The sequence below is a fragment of the Calypte anna genome, chromosome 1, assembly GCF_003957555.1.
Source record: "Calypte anna isolate BGI_N300 chromosome 1, bCalAnn1_v1.p, whole genome shotgun sequence".
Taxonomy (NCBI): Eukaryota; Metazoa; Chordata; class Aves; order Apodiformes; family Trochilidae; genus Calypte; species Calypte anna.
Window position 1 is genome coordinate 187,249,533 of NC_044244.1, and position 25,835 is coordinate 187,275,367.

The 25,835-nt window shown below is 44.1% G+C and overlaps 1 protein-coding gene across 1 annotated transcript; it reads right to left on the reverse strand.

Annotated features, from left to right (window-relative positions):
• Nucleotides 1–305: 305 nt before the first annotated feature.
• PANX1 (pannexin 1) lies at nucleotides 306–25,128 on the reverse strand. Its single transcript, XM_030458302.1, has 5 exons — nucleotides 24,932–25,128; nucleotides 15,250–15,389; nucleotides 5,239–5,462; nucleotides 3,590–4,260; nucleotides 306–822 (listed from the first exon to the last, which is right to left on the reverse strand). Exons 1-5 carry the CDS (start codon nucleotides 25,110–25,112, stop codon nucleotides 737–739), a joined length of 1,302 nt encoding a protein of 433 aa, XP_030314162.1. The 5' UTR covers nucleotides 25,113–25,128; the 3' UTR covers nucleotides 306–736.
• Nucleotides 25,129–25,835: the final 707 nt, after the last annotated feature.

Genomic DNA, 25,835 nt, shown 5'->3' on the forward strand with positions numbered 1-25,835 from the left:
TGATCTTCAGTCCAAACTTCAAAGTGGATTTGTTACTCTCGAAGCCCAGAACAACTGAGAAATAAAAATTAAACTAACATTTAGCTTATATATCATTCCATTAAAAAAGTTATTAAGACTTATGAATAACAGAAAATTCAAAATCTCTAACTTTACAGTACCCCATTACACTAAGCTTGTTTTGTAGTTTCTTTTTCATCAGTGCCAAGAATCAGCCCCAGACATCCATGTTAATAGGGCTGACACCAAGGTATCTTAGGATGAACAGAGCAATCTCTATTTTTCCTCTGAAGACACAGCCACCACCAGTGGCCAGCCACCACCTGGTAGAGATTAAACAGACTCATTAAAAAAAAAAAACAAAACAGACCCTTTGCCCATGTTCCAGGGCAGAGAGTCCCAAGGTGCCTCATGAAAACCCCAGAACTGAGATGGCTGCTCCCAGCAGAGCAATACTTCAAAGCACAACATGGCCATCTCATTTTTATGTTCTTCTTGTTCCTTGTGTGTCGTTTTTGTTTTTAATAAATAATGAAAGCCTACAACATGCTTTTTCAGGTACATGATTGTTGATTACTATACAAGTCGTCTGTAAAGCAGTTTGGCCTCTGAGGCATTGCCAGCCTGCCCAGACAGTTCCAGTGCTCAGAGAGCAGCACCTTGTGTTGAGTGCGGCAGAGGAGGCGGAGAAACCCTGCAGTGGTACCAAGCTCCTGCCTCTGGCAGCAGGGAAGCATCAGCAGGAAGAGTCCGTAAGTCGCTGGCGAAGTTTCTTATCTTCTCTTGGACTCATGTGGCCACTTGCATTATGGTCTGTCAAAACTAAATAGAAAACAGAACTTGAGAAGTGAAAGGGCCATCGAATCATCTGACATATTCTTGTTTACAAAGGAACTGACACCAAGAGGGTGCTGCATGCTGGCTGTCATGCACCATGCTGGACCTGCTGCCCCTGTGCAGTATGGAGGCAGTGCCCAGACACAGAATTTTTCAGAAATGTGAAGAATCATCCAGGTTGGAAAGGACCTCTGAGATCATCAGTCCAACCCTTAATCCACTACCACTGTGGTTACCAGACCATGGCACTGAGTGCCACATCAGTCTCTTCTTAAAAACACCCAGGGATGGAGAATCCACCACCTCCCTGGGCAGCCCATTCCCATGTCTGATCACCCTCTCTATAAAGAAGTTTTTCCTAATATCCAACCTAAACCTCCCCTTGCAGAGCTTAAGTCCATGCCCTCTTGTCTTACTGGTAGCTACTTCACATCCTTGTTGCCGTTCTCTGGACCTGCTCCAGTATCTCAATCTCCTTCCTGAACTGAGAGCACCAGAACTGGACACAGGAATCAAGCTGTGGCCTCACCAGTGCTGAGTACAGGGGCAGAATCCCTTCCCTGGACCTGCTGGCCACACTGTACCTGACGGAATGCCCTGCAGCCTCTCCTGCCTTAATGGTCCAGAGTCAGCATCTACCACTGGTTTGTGATCACATGTACTAATTGTGCTGGTTTTGGCTGGGAGAGAGATATTTTCTTCACTGGAAACAGTGTAACACACCTATCATTACACAGAGTCAGGACCTTCTGCTCCTCATGCCACCCATCAGAGAGTAGTTCAGGGGTGCACAAGGAGCTGGGAGGGGACACAGCTGGGATAGCTGACCAAAGGGATGTCCCATGCCATATCACATACTCAGAATATGAAGCTGGGGGAAGAAGGAGAAAGGGAAGGAATGTTGAGAATGACTATTTGTCTTCCCAAGTAACTGCTACACATGGTGGAAACCCAGCTTTCCTGTAGATGGCTGAACACCTGCCTGCCCATGGGAAGTGGTGAATGAATTCTTTGTTTTGCTTTACCTAATAAAATGTCTTTATCTCAACCCATGAGTTTCTCACTCCTACTCTTCCAGTTCTCTCCCCTGTCCCACTGTGGCAGGGACACTGAGTAGGCAGCTGGGTGCGGGGTAGCTGCCATCTGGGGTTAAATCATGACACTAATTAAAACATGCTGATGCCACTAATGACAGAAGAAAATCTGTCAAATCAGGCAGAAGAAAATCAGGCAAATCTTTGTTGAGACGTCTGCAGCTCCACCCAGGCAGAAGGAGAGGGCTGCACTAGCCAGAGCTGGTCATGAAATGGCAGCTTCTTCTGCAATGTGCTTTAGCAAAGGTTCAAGCATGAATTTGTTCTGCTATGCAGGAAAACAAAAAAGTCTTTGGAGTGTTTTTGTAAGATGAAAACAGCCTCAACAGTTCTGCTTTCAGGTAACGATGAGTCAGATTTTCCATTACCTTCTTCAGCTCCTTGAGCAGAGACTTCTACCTTGGGCTCTTAAATTCTCCTAGCAAAACCCACACACGTATCATTTAAAAAAAGAAATATTTAGGAAGAAAACTATTTTCTTTCAGAATTACTCAGGACTGCAGTGCTACAGATGGCTGCCAGAAGTGCTTCTTCTAGAGTGAAGTGTGCTTGTTTGTTCTGAATTCTGCTATATAAAAGGACTTCTTTTCCAAATCTAAGAAAGACGTTGACCAAAGTACAGAGAAACATCTATCCTCTGGGAGCTGCTGCTTCTTTCCCATCAAGCACAGAGCATAGCTCTCTGAATATAAAGTAGATTTACTTTTTTCCTGCCTTTGAAACAATTCTTTAACTTAACCTCATCATTGTGCTCACTTACTCAGGTGAGCTGCTAAATGTTTTAAAGCTTCTTCACTTCCATGAGTGAAGGACTTCAAGAGGCAGCCCACAGAACCTCCCTTCATCCAGGGATGTGGTGACTGCTGTCCTATTGCTTCTGTGCGGACAGCTATGACAGTACCAATGTTTTGATCAAATGGGAAAAAAGCTCTTCCAACCCTTTGTGTCTCTCCCAGATATTTGGCTTCTCTTTAATTCTGTACTTGAGGAGGGAACTGGAATCACATTTAAGATACGTGACTTTTTTGGTACAGAATCTAAGACAACATGTCATGGAAAAGTGATTGCTCAGAGCTGATTATGCCTAGGAACTGGTGGGAATATTCAGAGAACAGCTACACCAACAGCTAGACCAACTCAGACCATTTTGGCTGGAGCATCAGTTACTATTGATCTCTGAAAAACAAATGGCCTGAAACCACCAGTTTTCTGACTGTGCTTCTTCAAGCACAACCTACCATAGATCTATCTAGTGCTCTTCTACTGTGTAGGTGATCTTAAGGAGTTCAAATCCTGATAGCTGAAGCATCTTACTGCTAAAGCAGAGACAACAGCAAGGACCACCAGCTTACTGGGCATTTCAGCATCTAGACTGTGCTACTGACTTGCAACACTACAATCTTCTGGCACATCCATGAAGTTATAGCTGCTATACTGCAGACAATGTAGCAAGGTCTGAGCAGATCCATTTTCTTGCAGAATATAGTAAATTGGTTTTGGTAGGAATACACCTCTAGATTAACCTGCTTTGTTTTGCATTAATGAGTTTTTGGTTTGATAGATTCCTTATCTCTTCTACAAGATTTGGACATTGTTTTTTTATGGTGCTTCTTGCTTTGATTTTTCTTTAAAAAAAAAAAAAGAACAGGTCACCTTACCTTGTAGCTCTGTTGCATTATTTTCCAGCTCCTCCATAGTTGTTTCTTCAGGCTTCTCCAGCACAGCTGTCCCTGGCTTTCCATCCACAGTATCTGTCCTAATAGTGCCGAGGTTTACCAGAAGCTGCATGACATCAAACTTCTCAGAAACTGCAATGTTCTCCAGCACTTTGAGGCACTTAAATGATTTAAGCTCACTCACGTTTTCCTCAAGAAAGAGGAGGTAAAGGCTTAAGTCATCAAAGGACTTTGACTTGAGCTTCAGAACATCAAAAGTTGGCAGAATTTCATACACTTTGAGAATACCTGAATTCCACCTCCAAGGAACAAACATTGCATAGACTACCAGTGGCATCACTAGAAGGTAGACCAGCAGGTTAATGTAGCTGAGTACCTTGAAGACACCAACAGCAATGAGCTTGCACTGAATCATTTCTGGAACAGTTGTGTCATTCTTTAAGATACCAGTTTTGATAGTGCAGAGAAACTCATCACTCAAAGAGGAGAGGCTAATGTAGTAGGCCAGGTAGAGGCATGCAATGAAAATAATTACTAGAGTGAGTAAACGGCAGATGATATATTTAATTATTAGGCATTTGGATGACTTCTTTGTCTTCAGGTACTGCTCCACAATTGGGTATTTAAAGTGGCTTTCTGATATTTCCCACAGACTGGAAGAGAGGGAAAAAACAAATCACATGGATTGGATGCTGCAGTGTTCATCTACCTCAAATCTTAAAGAAATGCACTATCTAAAATAGAGATAAGATTGGATGCACTCCTACTGGGGTAAATAGTGTTATGAAGGCAACAGAACATCAACAGGATAGCAGATAAATTAAGACTATTGACACTGTAATACAATAAAGCTTCTTAAGAGATAAGAACTCAAACATCAAAAGATGATAAAAGTATTTCCTTTTCAGCAAAAAAAAGAAATACATCATTCTTTTCCCATAATAAACAGGTCCAGTAAGCAAATCCAGGAGGAAAAGCAGACTTCCCAAATACTTTTTCAATAATAGCACACAGGGAAGCTTTTTACTTGTCAAGACCAAACTCCACATTCTAAAACCAGATGTAAGTCCCCACTGCATTGCTGCTACCCTGATGTGCAAAGAGAAGCAGGCAGCCTGACCCAGGATGGAGCAGGAACTGCATCTGTTTAGAACTGTGCACCAATTTGATGAGAGAGGGGGCTTTGGCTTTTGCTGGGTTTGGGGTTTGGTATTTATTGTTTTTTTTCTTTAAACAGAGGGTTTGAAGACCTAGATCTGAAAGTACAGGAGATGACAAGTAACAGACTTCACTCACCACACCAAGTGACTGTCAAGAACATTGAGAACCAAGGACTGCAGCCATCCCTGTCTCCTTATGTTATGGTGGGTAAAAATAATTAACACCTAATACAACTAAAGAAATCAGGACATCTCAGTTAAATAGCAATCTGAAGAGCCCATCAAATGTGTTTTTTTTAAAAAGAAAGTTTTAAGTTCCAGCTCGCAGTACCCACAGTAATAATTTAACATATCTTCTTTTTTTTAACCAAATTTAAAAGTGTGTCAGGTCACCATTCAAACTTCTAAAACCTGTTGTATCTGTTAAGAGCTTAAGAAAAAGAGCATGAAAGCCAAGCCTCAGCATCTTACCTCTGTGTCAAGTTCTCATTAGCAGCTGGAATCAGATCAGTAGGGTCCCGAGGGTCTCCACCACGGATGCTATTGGCAGCTTTGATTGCCCTGTTATAGGCTTTGTCAAGTTCTTCCATAATAAATTTCAGGTCTGAAGAGAGGTGAGGTGCTGCAGTGAAACGCCAGAACAAACATGGTAGATACAGCAGGATAGCAACCAGCAGAAGGATGTATGGGAAGAACTGATGGGAGAAAAAATTCATATTAGGTTCTACCTTTATATAAAATGTCAACCAGTCACCCTCGTTCTCTAGAGGTCTAGCTAATTCTCTATAAGCCTATTAAACTGTCTATTAAATTTTATTCAAATGCTTTTAGTAAAACCCAGTTTTACTAAAACAGCAGCCCAGTAAGGCTGCTGCTGCTTAGAGCTTTGAAGAAAATAAAAGCAACACAAAAACAACCAAAAAACCCTGCACTGATGGAGCTGAAATTGAGAGAAGCAGCATCATTAACCTGGAGAACAACAAATAGCAAAGGCAACAAAAGCAGCTTTTAGAGAGGCTGACTGAAGTAAGACATAACTTAATCATGTAACTCTCTCTCCCAGACATATCAACACTGTTCATAGCAACTAAAATGCTCCAAACTGCAGCAAAATCTCTCCTGCTTAATGAACAGACTCTTTCTAGCACTGCATCTGCTGCAATGACACATGACATTGGTTCAGAGCGCATGGCATGCAAGGACCATAGAGGATGTAAGTCTGGCTGTAGTATTTAAGGGTATTTAAATATTTCCAGAGAACTCCTAAATGGAAACCAACATATGGCACCAGAATGGTCTGGTGTTAATGCAGCCCTGAGAAGTCAGCCCTTACACAGTCCTCGTTGCTCAGAGAAAGGGCTGAGGCTGATATAAAATACAACAGCTTGAAGCTTTCTGTCTTTCTTCTAGACATCAGTAAGTATGTTTTTCTCATCATGAGATCAATCTTTAATTCTCTCCAGTTGCTGGAGAGATGGTATTTTCTATCTACTGTGACATTAAATTCAGGGTATACATTCATATGTAACATTACCCATTTGGAGTCATGATGTAAAATCTAGACAAGCAGTGAGTTAACAAAATGGACTGCAAATTGGGCTAGGGCTAATCTCTAATTTATTACTTTCAATTATTGGTAGCAAGCACACTTAGCTCAAACCCACCACCAGTCCCCAAGGAGAGTTGTGGTGAATAAATTTGAAACAGATTTAAGACATCTTACATGTTACAGCCCTGCACACATGCACTTTCACTGAAAAAGCCAATGGAGAATTTTAGCGGAAACTGGGACTGAAGTCATGAATCAGTGCAACTGGAATAGCTGCACTTACATTTGTAGATGCTTCATAAGATGAGAATCTGGACTTAATATGTTAGGTTGTGTTTGCATTAATCAAGAGAGAATAGAGTTTTGTATATGCAAAATAAATTATTTTATGTTATTGGACATTTTATCCAGGAAAGCTACTTCTAATATAACCTAAGATTAAAGTAGAATCCTACGTTATTGTTAACACTAGGAATGCATACAGCACATTAGCACATAAATATCAACTGACTTATTAAAGGAAATAATCAGTAACTGGAGACTATAATATAAACCATCATTCTGGATAGGCACGTTCTCTACATATGAGTCACATCAGAAACTTGTGACACACAGTAAGGCAAAGCAATGAAAAGCATGAAATCGCTACAATAAACTCAGGAGGATGTATCTAAAGGTCAGCTTTTCCTTGGAACCCTTCTTACGAATTCCTACTTCAACTGTTTCTGCTCTGTAGCAAAATAACTGAACCTGGCCAAACTTATTACTTTAGTGTCTAGGTAAGAGGTTTCAAAGGTCCCAAAAAAGGAACCTTTAAAACTGTAATGAGAATCCTGCAGGGATGGGCTAACCCAGTAACAAGATCATTTCAAAAACTCAGTGCCGTTGCAAAGCAGAGCTGCCTGTGATGATACCATTCATGCCACTGGTGGGAGCTCTTCCTCACCAGCAAGGAACAAGCATCCTGTCCCCTCTCTACTGCATGGGCTTGAACTCACAGACCAGAGGGATTTGGGGATTCCTTCTGATCTCCTGGAACTGCTGGGGACTGCTAGCCTGCCTGGTACTCCCACTGAATCCACATCATCTCCTGCACCACTAAACCACTGAAGGGATTTTTCATAGTCACCGTCAGGAATTTCTTCCCTCCAGAGGTCCAAGCTATGGAAGCAGCCAGGACAGTCCTTGGGTGTGGGTGCTGCTCTTCTTTCTGAACTGGTAACTACTTTCTACCAAACTGAGCAATCACATTTTCACTGTCTGCTGCCTTTCAGTGGCTGTACCACTGACACGATCCTTCCCCTAACCCAGCAGCCTGTAGGAACTGTGCAGAGCTCTGCTCCACTACCACCTCTCTTGCCTCTTTGCACACTACAGATAACCTCAGATAATTTTCTTTTTTTCCAGATCTATCCTTCCCAATTGAGACATAAAGTTCTGGTGTGTCCAACATGTTTTTGTAGACAACTCCTCAACTCAAACCCTATGGTTCTAGGATCTGCCCTTCATATTTATCATTGTGGAAAACAACCCCAGATTTCACAGGCCGAAGTCTTTGATGCCTTGGCCTACCCAAAGCCTTATGGTTTCATGTCCAGGCTCTTTCAGTCCTCTGAATTCTGTATTATGTAGAAACAGAAATTATCTATCTGTGCATCTGTGTGGGAACAACCCCAGGTACCAGAAGAGGTTGGGGACTGAGCTGTTGTAGAGCAGTGAAGGAGAAAGGGACCTTGGGGTGCTGGTGAATGACCATGAGCCAGCATTTTGTCCTTGTGGACAAAAAAGTCAATGGCATCCTGGGGTGCATTAGAAGAGGGGTGGCCAGTAGGTTGAGAGAGATTCTCCTTCCTCTCTACTCTGCACTGGTGAGGCCACATCTGGAGTACTGTGTCCAGTTCTGGGCCTCTCAGTTCAAGAAGGACAGGGAACTGCTTGAAAGAGTCCAGTGCAGCCTCCAAGATGATTAAGGGAGTGGAACATCTCCTTTATGAGGAAAGGCTGAGTGAGCTGGGGCTCTAAAGCTTGGAGAAGAATGAGGGGTGACCTCATTAATGTTTATAAATACATAAAGGGAGAGAGCCAGGAGGATGGAGCCAGGCTCTTCAGGCTCTTCTCAGTTATGCCCAGTGATAGGACAAGAGGCAATGGATATCAGCTTCAGCACAGGAGGAGGTTCCATATAAACATGAGGAGAAATATTTTAGTGTGAGGGTGACAGAGCACTGGAAGAGGCTTCAGCACAGGGAGGTTGTGGAGTCTCCTCTGGAGACATTCAAAACCCACCTGGACTTGTTCCTATGTGACCTCCTGTAGGTGACCCTGCTCTGGCAGGGGGTTTGAATTCAGTGATCTTCTGAGATCCCTTCCAGCCCCTAACTTTCTGTGGTTCTGTGATTCTCTGAACACAGCTTAAATTTATGTAAGTACCCCATAGCTGCTGGAATACTTCTTCCATAGGCTTAAACAAATGTCAGCTTGTGAAAAACTGCAGCAAAGTCTGTGTGGCTTCAGTGTCATAAACCTTCCACCAGTGCCAGGCAGGGAAAGGAACAACAAAGAAACATCTGATTTAGTAAGGAGTGACCAAAGAGTCTTATACTAGTTTATACCACTTGGCTTTACTGCTCACTCATTTGAAATTTTACAGGCATCAGAGAACTCATTAACTCCCTTTCTGATCATCAAAACTGGAAATTCCACCAGCAGTATCCAATTAATCCTTGAAATCTCTTTACCCTGAGGCCTACAAGACATGCAGCAAGAGGCGAGATAGTTGAGACACTGGAGTTGCAGTCCAAAACTTCTATTATCCCAGTATACATCTCCTCCTTTATACCTAGAAAACACTCTGGGCACATTCTGCACTTGCACAGCACATGTGCGTCAGCCCTGTTGCTCTGCCCCAATCCTCTTCCAACCTCCCCCATCTCATCGGAGACTTCTGTCTTACAAAGACCAACCTCTGGCATCTTCCCTTACACCACCCCCAGCTCCTTCCCCACTGCCTCTTCACCTGGAAGCATCACCCCCACTTCATCACACGTCTGCTGGGCTCCCATCACGCCCAGAGCTGCTGCTTATGGCAGCATGAGAAAACACCATGCAGCTCTTTGCTGAACAGTCTCAAAACCAGAGCAGCAGCATGACCATTAGTCCAGCCCTTTGTGTTTGCAAACAAAAGCCTGTGTTTGTCAGCCCTTCCACAGCACTTGATCCAGGACTCCATCCTTCTCGGCTTCTGGCTTTTTAAAAAATGAAAGATGCATTTGTTGTATTTGTGCAGTGGGTTTAGATAACTAGCAAATTGGTTTGAATCATTAAAATTTAAGGCCTTGAACTGACAGGCAGAAGTGAAACTGCAAACTCATCTGGCACGAGCCCTAGGTTTCAGAGCAATAGACTCAGATTCTCCAGCTCATCTGATTACATTTTGCAGCCACATATAATGACTTCTCATTTTAAGAAGAGGACTCTGGCAACCATAAACATATAAGAATGTGCCATACATCCTGCTTTTATGGTTTCTTCATTTACTTCCAAGGCACCAAATATACAAGGAGGAAATGTTGCTCCAGTCTTGGATGGTGGAAAATACTGGCCTAAAAGGAAAACTCATTCTTTCCTTTGTTGTCTAGTTACCAAGTTCCTTTTCAACACCAAGTACACAATGATGTACATTAGATGGTTTGAGACTGCATAACTGAAGAAAGGTCCTGTGAAAGCATATTAGAACAGATACATTAGAATGCATACAAAATCCTGTGTTTCAAAATACTCCCTTCTGAATGCCATTAGTGTAAGTGCATTGAGAGCTACAACAACCTGGATGCCCTGAGTCTTCACTTCCACCCAGCTGCAAGGAGCAAAGGACAGGCAAAAGCCCATTGACTATAGCACTCTAAAACAGAGCAGCAGACCTTCAGCTAGGCTAAGCCAAGTTTCTGGAAGGCACTAGGCATGGGTACCATGTGATTAATATTCAGCATGAAACCGGCCAAACTGGTAGCACATGGCCCAAGGACTCATACTAAAGTCCTGTGTCTGTTTTTTGCTAAGTATTGCTGAGCTCCTGAAAGCTACAGATGATGGAAGGAGGTTCACTTGCCTTGTTTGTCCCTTAGTCTGATGGCACTCTAGGTGGGACAGCAAGCCTTCAAGGAAGCTTGGAAGAGCACTAGGAAGCCAAAAGCTCAACTGCCCTTTTTCCTGTATTGCTGCAGCTGATAATACTCAATAAACCTTTGAGATGGAGATATATAGATATCTAATATAGATCTATATATCTATATAGATAGAAGCTAAAGTATTAAGATAGCCCTGGATATGATCCTATTTCTGTTTGATGAGAGATGTTTTGTTGACATTCAGGACAGGAACCTGAGCTATAGATGGCTCATCACTCTGGCTGAGATGCTATCCTGCCTCCAGACCTGAAAGTGAATCTCAAGTCATACATGACAGCATAAAACTGTATTTCTCTAGTTTCAGTTAGTAAGTCTAAGATGTGTGAAGTAGCTCTAACACTACACTCTCAAAGATGCATCTCTGTTCAGGTTTCCAGCCCTTAATCCCTATGGGTATGAGTCCTCAGTGAACTAAGACACTGTGCAAACAGTGAGTAAGGAGGAACAGATAACAATCAGAATTATAATCATGCCAACAACATAAGGAAGAACCTCCAGGTGGGTTTTTTGTGTATTTACAGACAAGCAATTCAAAGAACAACCCACAGTTCTGCGCTCAACCTGACTTCTATTACAAAAATTTAGTAGTTTTAGCACTTCGTGCAGATAAAGACTTCAGACCCACTTTTGGTATGCAATGCCTTAAGCAGGTCCTATAGCACTTGCTCTTCACTTTTACAGAGAACTGAGCCAGACAACAGACCTGTCCTAGCTGTGCCATTTGTGAAGAGCTCTTTTTCTTGCTGTCAGATGTCAGTATTGATGTCAGTATTTCACACTGGTACACAACCCCTTCTTCCAAAGAACCATCTGTTCTTTTTACCCATTCATTGCTTACCTTAATCTTCCTCCTTGATTCTCACCAAATAATAATAGACAAAAAATAGAGTAACTAAAAAAATCCTTAGGAGTCTCTTGGTCATAGGCACCTCCATTCTAGCAATTCAGATTTCAAGGCTAGAGAGAGGCCATCACTCAATGGCCCACTGTCCCTCAACTTGCCTGATTACTCCATCAGGTGGCTGTCAAGATCCAGTAAGATGATGTGCACTGTCCTCCTGCATGGGTTTGTTTACATCTCTCAGTGCTCTATGGATTAATAAGTCTTTGCAGTGCAGTTTCCTCCTTCACTAGACTGGAGGAGAACTGCCCACTAGCAACAACCAAAAGCTTGCTACTATTCCAGCTAAATATCAAGCTAACTTCTATCAAAATAAGTTGCCAGTTGGAGCACTCATCTTTAGAGACAAAAAGCAAACTATCTGTACAGAGGGAGCAAATGTGTGCTCCTCCATCCCACACCAGCACTGTCTGTGTCACCACATCACTGTCTCTTAACCACTCATCTTTACAAACCACTATCTCTGTTCTGACACCTCAGATATACACAAAAAACCTCTTGAGGGAATTAAGCCTGAATTAAAAACCCCAGAAGAAAATAGAGATAATGGAAAAGCAAAGCCCAACCAGACTGTTTGATCAGTGACAATCCTGAGGATGAGTCTTGTCAGAGGACTCAACCCTATAATCATTTCACCAGCTTTTTCACTGACAAAGAAGAGGAAACTGTAGTGTTAAGAATATAAACTGGACATACAACAGTCTCTTCTTTCCATTTATCTATTGGCAGGTAGTTTGTTTGTTGATTTGTGTACTCCTGGTAAGGGTCATCCAATGTGAAAAGTTATTCCAGGATCACTGGAAATTTCCTGCTCCCCAGAATTCATGCACACTCAAATGCACTCTCCTCTCTAGGAGTGCACAGACCACTAGAGAGTTGGGGAACCCAGAAGGCTGCAGTACATTCCTCCTCTCCTATCCAAAACAAGCTTCCAGGCTGAAAAATTAAAGTATTGAGGGAGAACTCCCAGAGCAGAAAGGACAGCAGGTAAAAGTACCCAAGCTTCAAGAATTGGCCATTTTACTGATAATATATATATATGCACACACACCAGTGCAAACTTGTATTCTGAAATAGGGAGGAAGTGGAAAGGATTCAGTTTTTCAGTAATGCCACCTGGTTTTAATAACTCTTCTGAGCAACCAGATGCCTAGAAGAAAACCAAGGGAAGATGCTGCAGGCTGGCTTCTTCAGCCCTACTTCTCTATGCCACACAGAGCACTTCCTAAAATGCAAACCTTTGACAGCATTTCTGACAGAGCACAGAGAGTGTGCCACAAGGAAATCCAGTCTTTACAATCAGGAACTGAGACCTACAACTTCATTCTGTAGCAGGAGGAGCCATTCTTGCTCCTGAAGCTCGACGAGCTGCTGGTCTCTTCCAGGACTCCAGCCACCACACAGCGCTTCCAGGGTAGAAGGGTAGCGGGAAGAGCCTTTCTTGCTCCAGAGGCTCAATGAGCTGCTGGCCTCTCCATGCCTCGCACCAGAGTGAGCTGTGGTTCCTTCTGTGGGTGTGTGTCCCACCTTTATTGGTCCCCTGATCTTGCTCATGCCCAACAGGGGCCTGTCCTAATCAGGCACAGGTGGACTCACACCCACTCACTGGCAATTCGAGGCACCTGGTTTTTCTTGTCTCTCTACATCATTCCATAATATAATGTCTCCATTTTTTATGGAGCCTTCCAGAACAACCATACAGTGAGATGCTAAGTGAGTCAAAGTATTAGAAGTAACCTGAGATGCTTGACCAATAAAAGTACTGCTGCCCAGAAAGCAGTACAAAAGCTTTAAGAGTTTTCCTAGGAAAAACTACGCCTAATGATCCCTGCTGCCCCTCTCCATGTATTCATGCCCTTGCACTGTAGAGTCTAGTCTACTCTCACTTGAGCTCCTTTGTGTCATTAATGTCACTGAGCTCCCACAAAGGCTCTGCTCTGCCCATTTTAAAAATGGTTATCTAGCCAAAATATGCAGAACAATAAGCTCATAGGCTGGGGAGACAACCCAAGCCCTGTTTTCCCACAGAAGAGATCAGCCACCCATCAGTGGACTTGGATGCAAACAACACTTTCAGATGTTCTCACCAAAGTAGGAACCAAAGGTCAGTGTTTAATAGCTGTAACACCACTCTGGAAATGTATAAAGCATGGAAGTTCATGAATAATCAAGGGAATGATATTAATTAATACTGGCCTCCAAATAGCATCTGCAGCTCCCCGTGCCTGGCTCAGAAGGGTAGGTGGTTTAGTATGGATTTAGGAAGTTACGACAAGCTACTCAGCCACTGCTACAAGCTCTGACTCAGCTGTGGGGTATTTACAAGGAAACATCATACACTATTAAGCTATCATGGAGGAGCTGTGGGAAGAAAGGCCCCGCATCAATTCCTGAGACAGCACCAGTCAGCAAGTTGACATGTGATGCATCATAAAAGCCTGGCTACTTAAGCTATTAGTCATGGATGGCAAACTAGAAGACCTACAGCTGTCAGCAGGTGATTATGGCAGCAAATTCATCATTAAGGAACTGGATATCAAGAAATTAATCCCTCAGTAGAAAGGGGCATCAACTTTTCTCCATTTGTAGGTAGAATTTCCGCCTACACAAAATGGCTACACTGCAAGATGTCCCAGAAGCTTCAGCTGGCCCATGTAGAAGGTGTGACTGAAGTGAAATTGAGTGCTGAACAAGGAAGAGTTCAGGCCAGAAACCAAGAAGTCTGGCTTTAAAATTGACAAAACTCCAGACCATTAGGTCAAGGTGAGGAGTAAAGCTAACTGGAGAAGGCAGTAGTAAATCCTTCCAGTAGTGATGTGTGTTGGGCAACAAATCAGGGACAATCCCAAACAGTCTTTCAGAGAAGGTACCACCAGCTGACTGGATATTAAAAGCTGAGGTACAGGATAGACCAGCAAAAGCCAGAAATACAGATGCTGCAGGTCCCAGACCTGAAGTCCCTCTAACCCAGATTCTCCTCTGCTCCCAGTTGCCTGGGGAGTTATTTGCTGGGATAAGTAGTAAAAGGGATGAAGAAGACAGCACACAACACCCCAGACTTGCAGAGCTCCAATAGCATTTCTTGCTTTGGCATCAGCACAGGGTGATGCTGCCTCTCGAGCTGAGTCAGCTCCAGGCACTGGCATTTACTCAGTTTATAACTCCTGCCAAAGCTCAACTAAATACTTTGAGTCAGCTCAAGTGTCTCAGGACCTAATGCAATTTTACCCTTAAAATAAGTCTCTTACATTTAGTATGATGCTGCTGCACCTGGAGCAGTGAAAGGCAGCTCACAGCTTACAAGGGGACACCCTGTAGAAGTGCAGAAGTGCACACCAGGGACTGGGGTTAAACCTGGTGGTACCAGTGATGAAATTCCATCTCTCCCAAAATGCTTGTCCACCGTAAGTTTCTCTCCATGAACAACTGGCCAAGTGTAAAAAAATAAAGACAGAACATGATTTACTACCCAGTTTTCCTAAAACAAGCTTTTGATATGGGCACTAGCACAGCCATTGCACTGGATAATAGTTTTTTTTTTAGTTCCTGGCTAAAGCTAGGTGAGGCCCTCAGCTCCAGGGCAACACAGGAACATTACCATTACTCTTGTGTCATATAACTGGTGATATTTTTATTCTAGCATGACAGACCCTTTATTTAAAAACAAAAAATACCTCCTGTATTACTACCCTCTTTGGAAGTAAGGGAAAAAGAACATTCTCTCTAAAAATAGAGATTCAAGTCAAAGCCAAGGACTACAGCAGAGGAGAGGAGAAAGAAAAGTGAGGCAAATGCAGGTTTCTATGTGGGGACACCCCTTCCAGTAGAAGAAAATCTGTACATACTTTATGCAGCCACAGGGGAATGTTTTCTAGGTTGTTCTGGGATGCCTGCTTCTGCTGCACAGCTGCCCAGCAGTAGGAGTCCACGTAAGCAGCTTGTCGCCAGGAGAAGGAGCTGGGGGCAAAACAGCTTATCTGAGCACCTGGGGAAACAAAACAGAAGAAAGATTAATAAAACAAGAAATTAAATTCAGGAAGAAAAAGCTTACACTCAAGATTTCATGGTATCTAAAGCTGTACAGTAATTGAATGAAATACAGCAGCTCTGCAGGGCAGAGTCACTGAGTTGCCACTGCACCCAAAGAGAGAAAACTCCCACAGGGACTCTCTGATGTCTCCTAAGGGGTGAGAAACCCTGTCTTTTAGGCCTGTTTGTATAAGATTTTCAGAGAATGTGACCTCTAAGACCTGTTGGCCAAAGGGGTGTCTGGGAATCAGCAGTGACCAGATAAGGCCACCTTTCTGAGAAAAAAAGGTACCATCACCTACCATCTTTCTGTCTTTCCCAAATGTACAACCTACAGTTGAAACAAGACCTCAAACCCCATTCCTGTAGCCCACAGTCCTTGCAGTGATGTATGGGCCAGGCTAGTCAAGGGTGCTGCCACGTTTTTGCCTTTGAGCCTGCATGCGAGTTCTGATGGGTAAAAATGTATAAAGAAGGATTTCCTCATGTAACTTCTGGCAGAGCAATTATGATCCCCAGACATCTCCAGGGGTGCCAGACCTCTCCTCACAGGTGTGAAGGATGCTGTACCACCATCCTCCCCCCTCATTCCCAGCACCTCTCTCAGCTGCTTGGAAGCTTCAAATGAAGATCAGGGCACTGACTGACAGCAAGATCAGCTATTTAGCCAGCCTCAGCCTTAGGGTCAAATTCTGTTCTGACCAGCTACAGGCACCCGTGGGCTCTTCCCAAAACATATTTCAGCAAGGAAGAGTGGTTCCTGGATGTGGAGCACCAGTGTCTCCCTGGATGAGAGCCAGGCAGACAGAAGGAGGGGTTTTGATTTTCTTTCTGAAACCTTGGTAGTGTAGGCAAAGCCCCCTACATGTTTCCAACAGGCTCTCCTAAATATTGAAACAAGGTAAGTGTTTCCCCAAACCATCACACAAAGTGGAGACAACTCCTCTGTGAACTTCTCTCTTCCTAGAGCAACCTCCAGTGCTTCCTCCAACACACACCAATATCAAAGGACCAAGAGGGAAGAAATAGTACTACTTCTTTCTTAGTATGTTCAGCAACATTACTGCTAATGGCATTGCTGTGTACTTCATAGGGAAACAGCATTTTGTGCAAAATTCTATAATCTGTGTCTTTTTGCTGGTTTAGCTTTTAGAAAATAAGAACTTACTTTGTTAACAGGAGCCAACCATATTTGCCTTGCAACTTGTATAGGCTTTTTACAACATAGCAAAGCCAAGGAGCATCATGAATAAAAGCCTTCCCTTATGAGTCACCATTATAATTATTTCTAAGCCTGTAGTATCATAAGGCCATGGTTTGACCTGTCACAAGCCTCCCTTATGGAAAACAAGTTACTGTTTATCAGCCCAGGGCTCATGTGATTTAGCAAAGTTGGCACCAGACAGGCACTCTCCCAAAGCTTCAGCTGTTTCTGCTCTCCAGAGAACTTCCATCAACTGTGAAAGTTCAAGAAATAACACAATGGGGAAAAAACAAAACAACAACAACAACAAAAAAACAACCCAGACAATTGGAGTGTCTGGAGTGTCAGTGTTGGTGTTCTCTACTGGACTACTGGGTAGAAAACATTACTTATGCTCTGCTCTCATCGTTTAACAAAGCCCCTGCTGCTGGCTGTGCCTGGTGTGAAGCAGCAAACAAGTGACCCTTTGAATGGGGGAGCAAAAGGAGTGTTCAGAAAGATGCTTTGTCCTATTCCCATCAGTGTATCTGCAACAAGAAACACATTGCATGTGTTCATTCTCATCAATGGGTGGGAAACCACTGAAAGTGACAGTGTTTAATAGATTGGTGAGGAAAAGGGCAGCCAGACTCCTTCTCCAAAGAATTACATGGACAACTTCATACCAGAATAGCTGCAGTGACCGTGGCTCCCCTGATCCCTGGGGTTTCAGAAGGGATGTTGGAAATCTTTGACTTGGGGGCCAAGCAGATAGAGCTCAACATCAAGTAGAAGCTGGGGTTTTTAATTGCACTGTTTTTTAATTAACTTTTTGAAGTCTTGGCTGTAAACACTTGTTACTGTAAATTACAACTTTGCACTAACAGTGGTAATGTTAAGACTTAAATAAAGCAGGTGGGGTTTTGTGTATGTTCTATACAGAACACAGATTACTAAATACTTCTGAAAATAGTCACAGTTTCCATCTTTTTTTTTCCCCCTCCTCCCCTCCAAAGGAGTAGCAGCAAAACATCTATACAGATAATTTACTTTATGTTGGGCTATTCTGGAGGAACTGAAAAGGAAAACCTGTATTTTTTATTAGAGGAGAAATTAGGCAAAGGGCCAAACACCTTCCACAGATCCACTGTGCGCCCATGCATGAAGAGGCCTGGTTTATGAAAGGTTAAGGGTGCCCTGCTATGAAAGGAACAGCCTCTTGGCTTGGTGACATGAAGCTATTCCCCATCTTTTGCTCCAAGTAACAGAAGAGGAAAAAAAAGCAGCAGCCAAGCCCATAACAAAAACAGGGAGATAAAGTATACAGCAAGGAGGAGGAATAATAAATGCCTGCATTTGTTAAGCAGTTGCCACAACATTCTTTGGTCAAGTTATCATTATACTTAGCAACACACTTTTTTATTTTTTTAATCATTCCCTGGGACTAAATCAACTTTGTAGGAGTGATGGGGATTTGATTTACGCTTTTGCAAACAAATGAGGATTAAAAAATGCCACTTATTGTGGTTGCCCTAAAGAGAAACCATGCAAAAGAGCTGCAGAAAACTGAGGTAGCAAGAATTGTGCAGCCACATATGATAAAAGGTCAGTTTTACAGGTGTAATGTGATAACCATATGGAGCTGGTGACTGATGGCAGGAATTCAGGAATTGCTTGCAGGCATGCAACTGAGTGCAGAGTACAGAGCTGAGTCCCAGCAGCCTGGCCAAGCTGTCACCCCACCCTGCTGTGGCACCTCTTCATCTGTGCTCTGCCAACCACCCCCCAGATATCTCCTCCATGTCTGTACCAGGAGAAGCCTTTTCTTCTGCAACTGGATCCTCTGCAGCTCCCACACAGCACTGTGGAAACCAGCATGGGGCTGCCTACAGGCTGAGCTCGTGTGTCCCTGGTAACACCTTTTCATCTCCTTTGCCTAGGCCTTGCTAGCTCATTTGGGAAGGATCTGTCATCCAATGTCTAAAAGATGTCCCAGTCCCAGCTGGGAGTTCTCAGAGATGAGATACAAAGCTGGGCCTGCTCTTCCTCCTTTTGTTCAAACAGAAATGGAAATTTTTCTGTTGATGCTAAATGAGCAGACACAAGCCATTTCTGCAGTTTCCACCCTAACAGTTCTGTAGATGCTTTCCAAAATACCTGAAACTTACCTACAAAAAACCCTCTCAGAATCCCAAGGAGAATCTCAAATCAGCATCCAGCTGCTCTGCTGGAGTCCAAGGTGGGATCTGCAGAGGGCTCAGCATCCTCTTCTGGCTGCATCCCTTATAGAGCACAAACCCAACAAGCTGGACTGGTTTCCTCCCCACTGGCTCAACACCCCTCTTCTGAATTAATCATCTAATTGAGACACTACAAATCACAGAGTACTTCCAAGAATCAATGTTAATCATATGCTGAACTATTTTTCCTAGACCAGGATCAGGTGGTTGTAGTTGACAGGATTAAACCTTCAGTAAGTAATCATTTTATGTCTAAACACACTGTAATCACTGGGACAAAACAAAAATTAAATAAAGAAAAAAAGAAATAAAAAGAAACAAAAAGAAAAAAAAGGAAAGAAAAAAGAAGAAAAAAAAGAAATAAAGAGAAAAAAAAGGAAAAAAAGAAAAAAATTTGCATGACGAAGCTTGGATGAAAACCTGGCCATTAATTACTACTATAATTTTCCACAAGGCAAAATGAACTTGCCACAATGCCTAAATTCCTGATTTTATCTACTGAGAACTATGTGCTTTAGCAGCCACTAAAGAAAAACCCACAAACAAGAAAGTCAAGGGACACATACAGAATGTACAGGCTGCCAGGTACCATCCAATGCACATCCTCCACCCCAACCTTAAAAAATATTTTAAGATAGGAAAAAGGTGTCCCAGTGCATGCCAAAGAAGAAGCAATTTATGTGTGGGTGCTCACACATGCATTAAGAGAAGTCCAGAATTAATTATTTTATTGGATTTACAGATGATTTTCATGGACCCGAGTGGAAGGTTGAGTGAAACAGAGCAGACACTTTGTTTAAGAAGAAAGTATGGAGAAACACAATAGGTGCAACCAAGAAAAGAACATGTTGAGGTTTATTTTGGCAATGGATTAGCAGCAAAACTTAAATCTCAGGTGATACAGTGGAGTGGACTGAAGGAGCCAGCAAGCATCTTTCCCTCTCCACCAGGATGCAAGTTATGCCTCAAAGCAGTCCCAAAATCATGCAGAGGGAAAAGAGATGGGTGTTTATCAAGCATTGACTTCAGAGCAAAAGGATTTTTGATTAGTGGGAGAAAATTTGTAAATTATATTCCCACCATTGAGATCTAAGGAAAATAAAGTTTACCTGAAGGCGAAATATCTCCAAACAGTGGTGATGACCACCTGGCTTCACTGCCAACATTGGTGGTACCCCAGACCTCAGGCAGCACCACAGAGCCATGATGGTTTTTAAATTAACTCTGGCACCGAAAGCAGCTTAACATAATTTCCATCAGAAATGTAAACCTGGCTCTGTAGAAGTTACACAGAAAAATCTCCTCAACAACTGAAGATGTTCAGCCAAAGGCAATTTAAACTTGACATTAAAGCAAATGTTTTTAGAAGTTTGTCCTGACTCTCCAGGCAGGCCTGCTCCCAGTGCTGGGAATTTCTGCTATTTACTGGGCACTCAAAACATGCCAAAGAGCAGCACAGCCCAGGCTGCTCTTCTCTGGGGTCTGCACTTCTAGCAATAGTTGCTTTGAAGTTCACAGTTTGGCTGCTCCCAACTGGTGATACTCACACAAGTGTTGACTCAGTCCTGTCATTAATGCCCCAGGTTTCAAAGCATCCCCTGAATGTGCAAGATGTGCAAATGTCAATTATTAGCATACAGCCTGCTTCAGCAGCACTTGGAGAAGTTTTCTCAAGATCTCAGCCCACAGCTGAGACATCTATATACAGAGAGATGCAGGCTCAGCTGGACATGCAATAAGAGATGCTGCAAATGGACACTACTTCCCTCAGGGCACCCACTGAGGCTGTTGGGATGCAGCACCCAGAGTTCCCCACTAACACCCTTCACTCTGTGCATTCTGCTAGCCAAAGCACCTCAGATCCCACAGACAGGCAATTGTCTGGAGATGGAAACTAAAACACACAAACTGAGGAAAAAAATTCTTCCCAGAAATTAGGTGGAAATGGAGTGTGGCAAGCCAAGGGGACATTAATCCCATGGTATGTAGAGCACAGGGCAAAGCTTCATTTTCTCACCTTTAAGCACCCTCTGAAATGGTAAGATGTGTCATAAGGAAATAAAACTTTTTTAGTGCAGCAAATGTTCATTTTGGCAGATTCATGCAGGTGCTGTGGGTTAGGCACTTCCTAACCCAGCATCCTACAACAACTGATAAGCCAGTGGTGCTCCCCAGGCCTTCATGCTTTAAGTTCACCCAATTTTCTTAGGTATCCTGACTCACCACGTAATGGTTTCTATGTCCTGGGAAGTTTCCCAAGGTGTTTTATTGCACTACAGATCAAACAGAGATGCTAAAACAAGAGGACTAATTCATACCAGCTATGTATGAGCCATGCACAACCAGCACCCACACTGAACATGTAGTAAGGATGACCGGTGACCACCACAAGATCCTCTTCTCTTCCCCTCTCCAGCTCTCTCCCTCCCTCTTCATCTCCCTTCCCAATCATCACCTCCCACATGAGGCTGCAGTGAACGCAGCACAGGGCACAGAGGTGCCTGAAAGCTGTCATATACAGGTCAAACAACATTTTTGGTGACAAGCAGCCACTGGGTTTAAGCACATACAAGCAATTGCCAGTTGCCTTCCTGTGGGAAAAGATGCAAATAGTTGGTGCATCTGTTTTTCTTTCAGCTGCATCCCAAGCCAGCCTCCAGTATTTTTCCCAGAACTAACTTGGAAACAAGCCTCTGCCAAAATCCAGCAGCTTGTTTCAATTTCCTCTATGCTCAACTGACTGTACCTGCTCAGTATCCATCTACAAACCATGCCTTGGTAATAAGTATCTATGTATCTTACCTAAATAGCCAAGTTTTTTACAGTAAGAAATCATATCTCACAATATGAACATAATCATATGTTTATATTCATATTCAATCCTGGCTCAATGCTAATCTTATTAAAATACGGTCATGGAAAAATGACAGAAAAAATATATTAATTTGTGGATTATACATGGTTGAAGGTGCTCCTATCTTTTTTTTTCCTTTATAAGAGGAATGGGCAATTTAGTAATATTTATATGGTTTCTGCTCCCATATTACCTGATAAGCTGTGGTATATTTACCCCAAGAATGATCAAATAACATAAGGAAGTTATATCAGGCCATAACATAGGAAATACAAACAAAATACGACCCAATCCTCACAATTCTATGGTTATTTCTATTTTCAAGTTCCAAGTATTAATTATATAAAATTATATAAGGTCTAGCTGTAAAGAGATAACAGATGCAGAATTTCAGGCAGGAAAGCTTCCCAGGGTTGTGAGAACAACTCAATCACATCCAAGCATTACCAGAACCAGCTTACCAACATTACAACCTGCAGACAACCACAGGATTCTGAAATACAACCATGAATAAACTTAGATTAGTTCTCCTCCTGCCCCTGGACGATGCTGAAGTGCAGTGCAGGCTCTAACCCATAACCCATGAGTTTACTGCTCACTGTCTGAGTGTGGCAGCTGGGTTTTCCATGCCTGCAGCTGAGAAACAGCCAACTGGATTCTTATTTATTTCCTGAAACTTCTATCAAAACTAAAAGTTACTTGGTGGCTTCAGAAAACCTCTGTAGCCTTCGTAAACATTGTTATCATTTTGCACAATTAACAGCAACCACAGGTAGGAGGAAAATTGCAGTTATTTGACACCATGCTACAACAAAACAGGAAGGCAGAGCATGACAGGAGGATAACAGCTTGAGGTGCCAAAAGCATTCTAGGTGGGAAGAATGCAATTACCCAAACAGAAATAGGAGCTGAGCTGATTCATTTTTGGAAAGGACATTCATATTTTGCAGCTGGAGGCAAAGACACCTCCATGCTATGACTCAAATAGCACTTCCACAACCACTTCTGATCCTGAGTTACTCATCTTTCATACCTAAAATGGACTCTACCATTGGCTCTTGGTTTAGCACTCCTGAGCTTTTTCAAAGCACAGTTACATCAGGAAGTGTTTAAAACCAATCATTGCTTTCTATTGTATCACTGGCTGAACACTAATGCTCAGAGAACTGGGCATATCCAGTCCCCAGGACCTTCTTATTCCCCAAAAAGCATTAAAGGAAACAGCTTTGGGATCTCTGTAAGCAGACAGGCTGCTAAGCTGCCAGGACTGTGTGGGAAATAGGTGACAGCCATACCAGCAGGGAGGCTGACATGGTATCACTTTCTGTATGAATACCACGTGCTGTAGTTTCATTCACGGCAGTGGCTTGCTGTATTTCTCGTTTATTTTCATACTTATTTTTCAAACAGAAGAGCTGGGTTTTAAACCTGAAGTTTTCTTCTAACAGATTGTCAGGATTATAAGCAAAATAAGCTCCGTGCAAGATGTAGCACACACTTTAATTCTTGCTTCTTGATACTACCGCAGTCAGATTGTTTTGAATTAGTTTAATACCAAAATATTTTACCTATAGCATACCCTGAGGCCCTAATGTTTGATTAGCAAAGATGAGAACTCATCCAAAAGAAAAACACACTTTACCAAACTCTGTAATTCAGCCATGTGTTGGAGCTTTACCTGAGAAAGGAAAATGAAAATGAAAGAAGTACTTCTGTAGAGCTCATAAAAGAGACCTTGATACAAAGGCAGTGTTTCAAACAGGATCCAGAGCTTTCAGAGAAGCAGAAGGAAGAATTAAGAGGCTTGTATATGGAAATGCAAGTCCTCTTTTTTATTGCTTTAAGAGGAAGAAAAATGCATATAGCAGCAGCAGTTCTAAAACTAAAAGCAGCAGGTTGGATGACAGAAATATTGCTGTATTCATCCGGCTTCTGATTGATGAGAGTTCCCAGAGGGCTCAGATCTGGCCCTGGCATTCCCAGCCTGGTCATTCTTGATTCCTGTGCACTGATACTGCACGACTCAGTGCTTTGGGTCAAAACCACATCTATTGCAATAGATGTGTAGCCAGATGTAAATAAAGCAGTCTGGGGCATCTTATCTCTTAAGCAGCCTGGTATCTGGTCTCATCTCTTCACTACGTTTTTGCACAGATTCAGCACTCATTCACATAGTGCCATTACAGCTTCCACTCTCTTTGTCTGACTAAAACCTATAGATGATGTATCTCAGATATACAGCACCGAATGCCATTAGACAGATACACACAGTAAATTAAATGGTTTCCGAAGGAGTAAAAGTCCTATGATTCTCAGTTCTGTCCTTTGATCCCGTTTCAAAATACACAGTACTGATTGTCCACCTTAGAAATCTTTATTCACACAGCACTATTTAAATGCAGAGCAAAAAACAGATTTTATAAGCGAACCTCCAAGTTTCAAGTCCTTGCCACTTGGATTTAAAAGCCTCCTCACCATTTCAGACGAAAGGGCGGGTGCTTGGCTGCCGCACAGGCAATTCTGTAATCGGGGGATGGGGAAAAAAAGACAGCAAAGGAAACTTGGCCCTTCTCCGGTAAAGCACAAAGCGTTATCTACCGAGTCACACCAGAAGCAGAACTGGAGCAGCCGCAGAGGCGCAGCAGAGCAGGGGAAAGCTTTGTAAGGGCTTTTACTGCCCACCCTGCTCGCACCCCAGGAGCAGGTGCCCGGCCCCAACAAACGCCAGAGCCACCCGCAGAGGCCTGAGCCCCCTTTTCCTCGGCACTCCTCGCCGACAGCTGCTGAACCACAGCAAACCTTCCCGCCGAACCCCCGGGGGCAGAGCTCAGCAGGTTGCTCCCGCTCAGGGCTGAGCAGCCTTGGGAAACAAAGGGCGGCGCGGCACGATTCGGCACGGTTCGGCCCGACACGGCTCGGCACGGAACGGCAAGGCGCGGCTCCAGCGCCCTTCTCACACAACCCCATGCCCAGGAGAGGCAGCAGCTGAGCCGACGGCGCTCTTGCTTGGGAGGTGCCAGAGAATGGCAGCGCCCAGGGAATGCCCCAAGGAGCAGCTCTTCCTCTCGCACTTCCCACAGCCCAAAGGAGCCTCTTCCCCCAGCCCCGACCGCAACCCCCTCCCGGAGCCTCCTCGGAGCGCTGCCCCCCCCCCTCCCCAACGCCCCCGCCCCGCCGAGCCCTTTGTTCGCCGCCGAGGGGTCCGTGGGGCGGCCGGTTACCGATGGAGACCTCCTGGGCGAAGGCGAGGGAGATGAGGAGCAGCGGCAGCCCCACGGCGATGCAGGTGACGATCTTGTCCAGCGCCAGCTCCAGCCGCAGCCCCTTGTACCGCGTCTCCGGAGGCTCCTTCAGCAAGAAGTCGGAGAAGACGTACTCGGTGGCGATGTGCGCGATGGCCATGGCGAGCACGGCTCGGCCGAGCACGGCACGGTCCGGCACGCCGCGGCTGAGCTTGGCTCCTCCTGGTTCCTCTAGGCGCAGCCCGGCTGGGCCGGACTGGACACTTCTGGGCCCGGCTCCGCCCCCGCAGCCCGGCCTGGTCCGGCCCCACGCGGCTCCGCCCGTGCCGGGATGCGGGGTGGGCCTCCCCCGGACAGCGAGGGGGATGCACCTACTGCCATACAGAGACACACAGACATCCACACCCACACCCACCCCTGCCCGGAGAGGGAGGCTCCGGACGGGGATTCGTACTGCAGTTCTTCCGTCGCCTCTGGGCTGCTCGCTGGGCACAGGGAAGCGCCCGGCTCGGTGTGCTCTACACCCACAATCAGGTGTTTGCACACACCGATAAACCCCCCGGAGTCATCTCTTCTCCAGGCTGAAGAGCTCTCTCCCCACCACCTCTTCTGGAAAGTGTTCCAAGCCCTTAATCACAGAATCATGGAATGGTTTGGGTTGGAAGGGACCTTAAAGACCATCTAGTTCCAACACTACTGCCCTGGGCAGGGACACCTCCCAGGTTACTCAAAGCCCTGTCCAACTTTGTGTTGAACAGTTCCAGGGAGGGTACAGCCACAGCTTCCCTGGGAAACCTGTGCCAGTGTGTGCTGTGGCATTTCAAAGTCTTTGGTCCCCATCACCACATCTCAAGATGCTTTTTGTAGCAACCAATATGGTGCC

Excerpts from the sequence above, each read along its gene's own strand:
- PANX1 (XM_030458302.1), bottom strand. The coding sequence starts at position 25,112 with ATGGCCATCGCGCACATCGCCACCGAGTACGTCTTCTCCGACTTCTTG. Across the intron at positions 15,390-24,931 it reads CGCCCAGGAGGTCTCCATCG|GTGCTCAGATAAGCTGTTTT; the intron begins GTAACCGGCCGC and ends TTGTTTCCCCAG. Across the intron at positions 4,261-5,238 it reads AATGAGAACTTGACACAGAG|TCTGTGGGAAATATCAGAAA; the intron begins GTAAGATGCTGA and ends CCTCTCTTCCAG.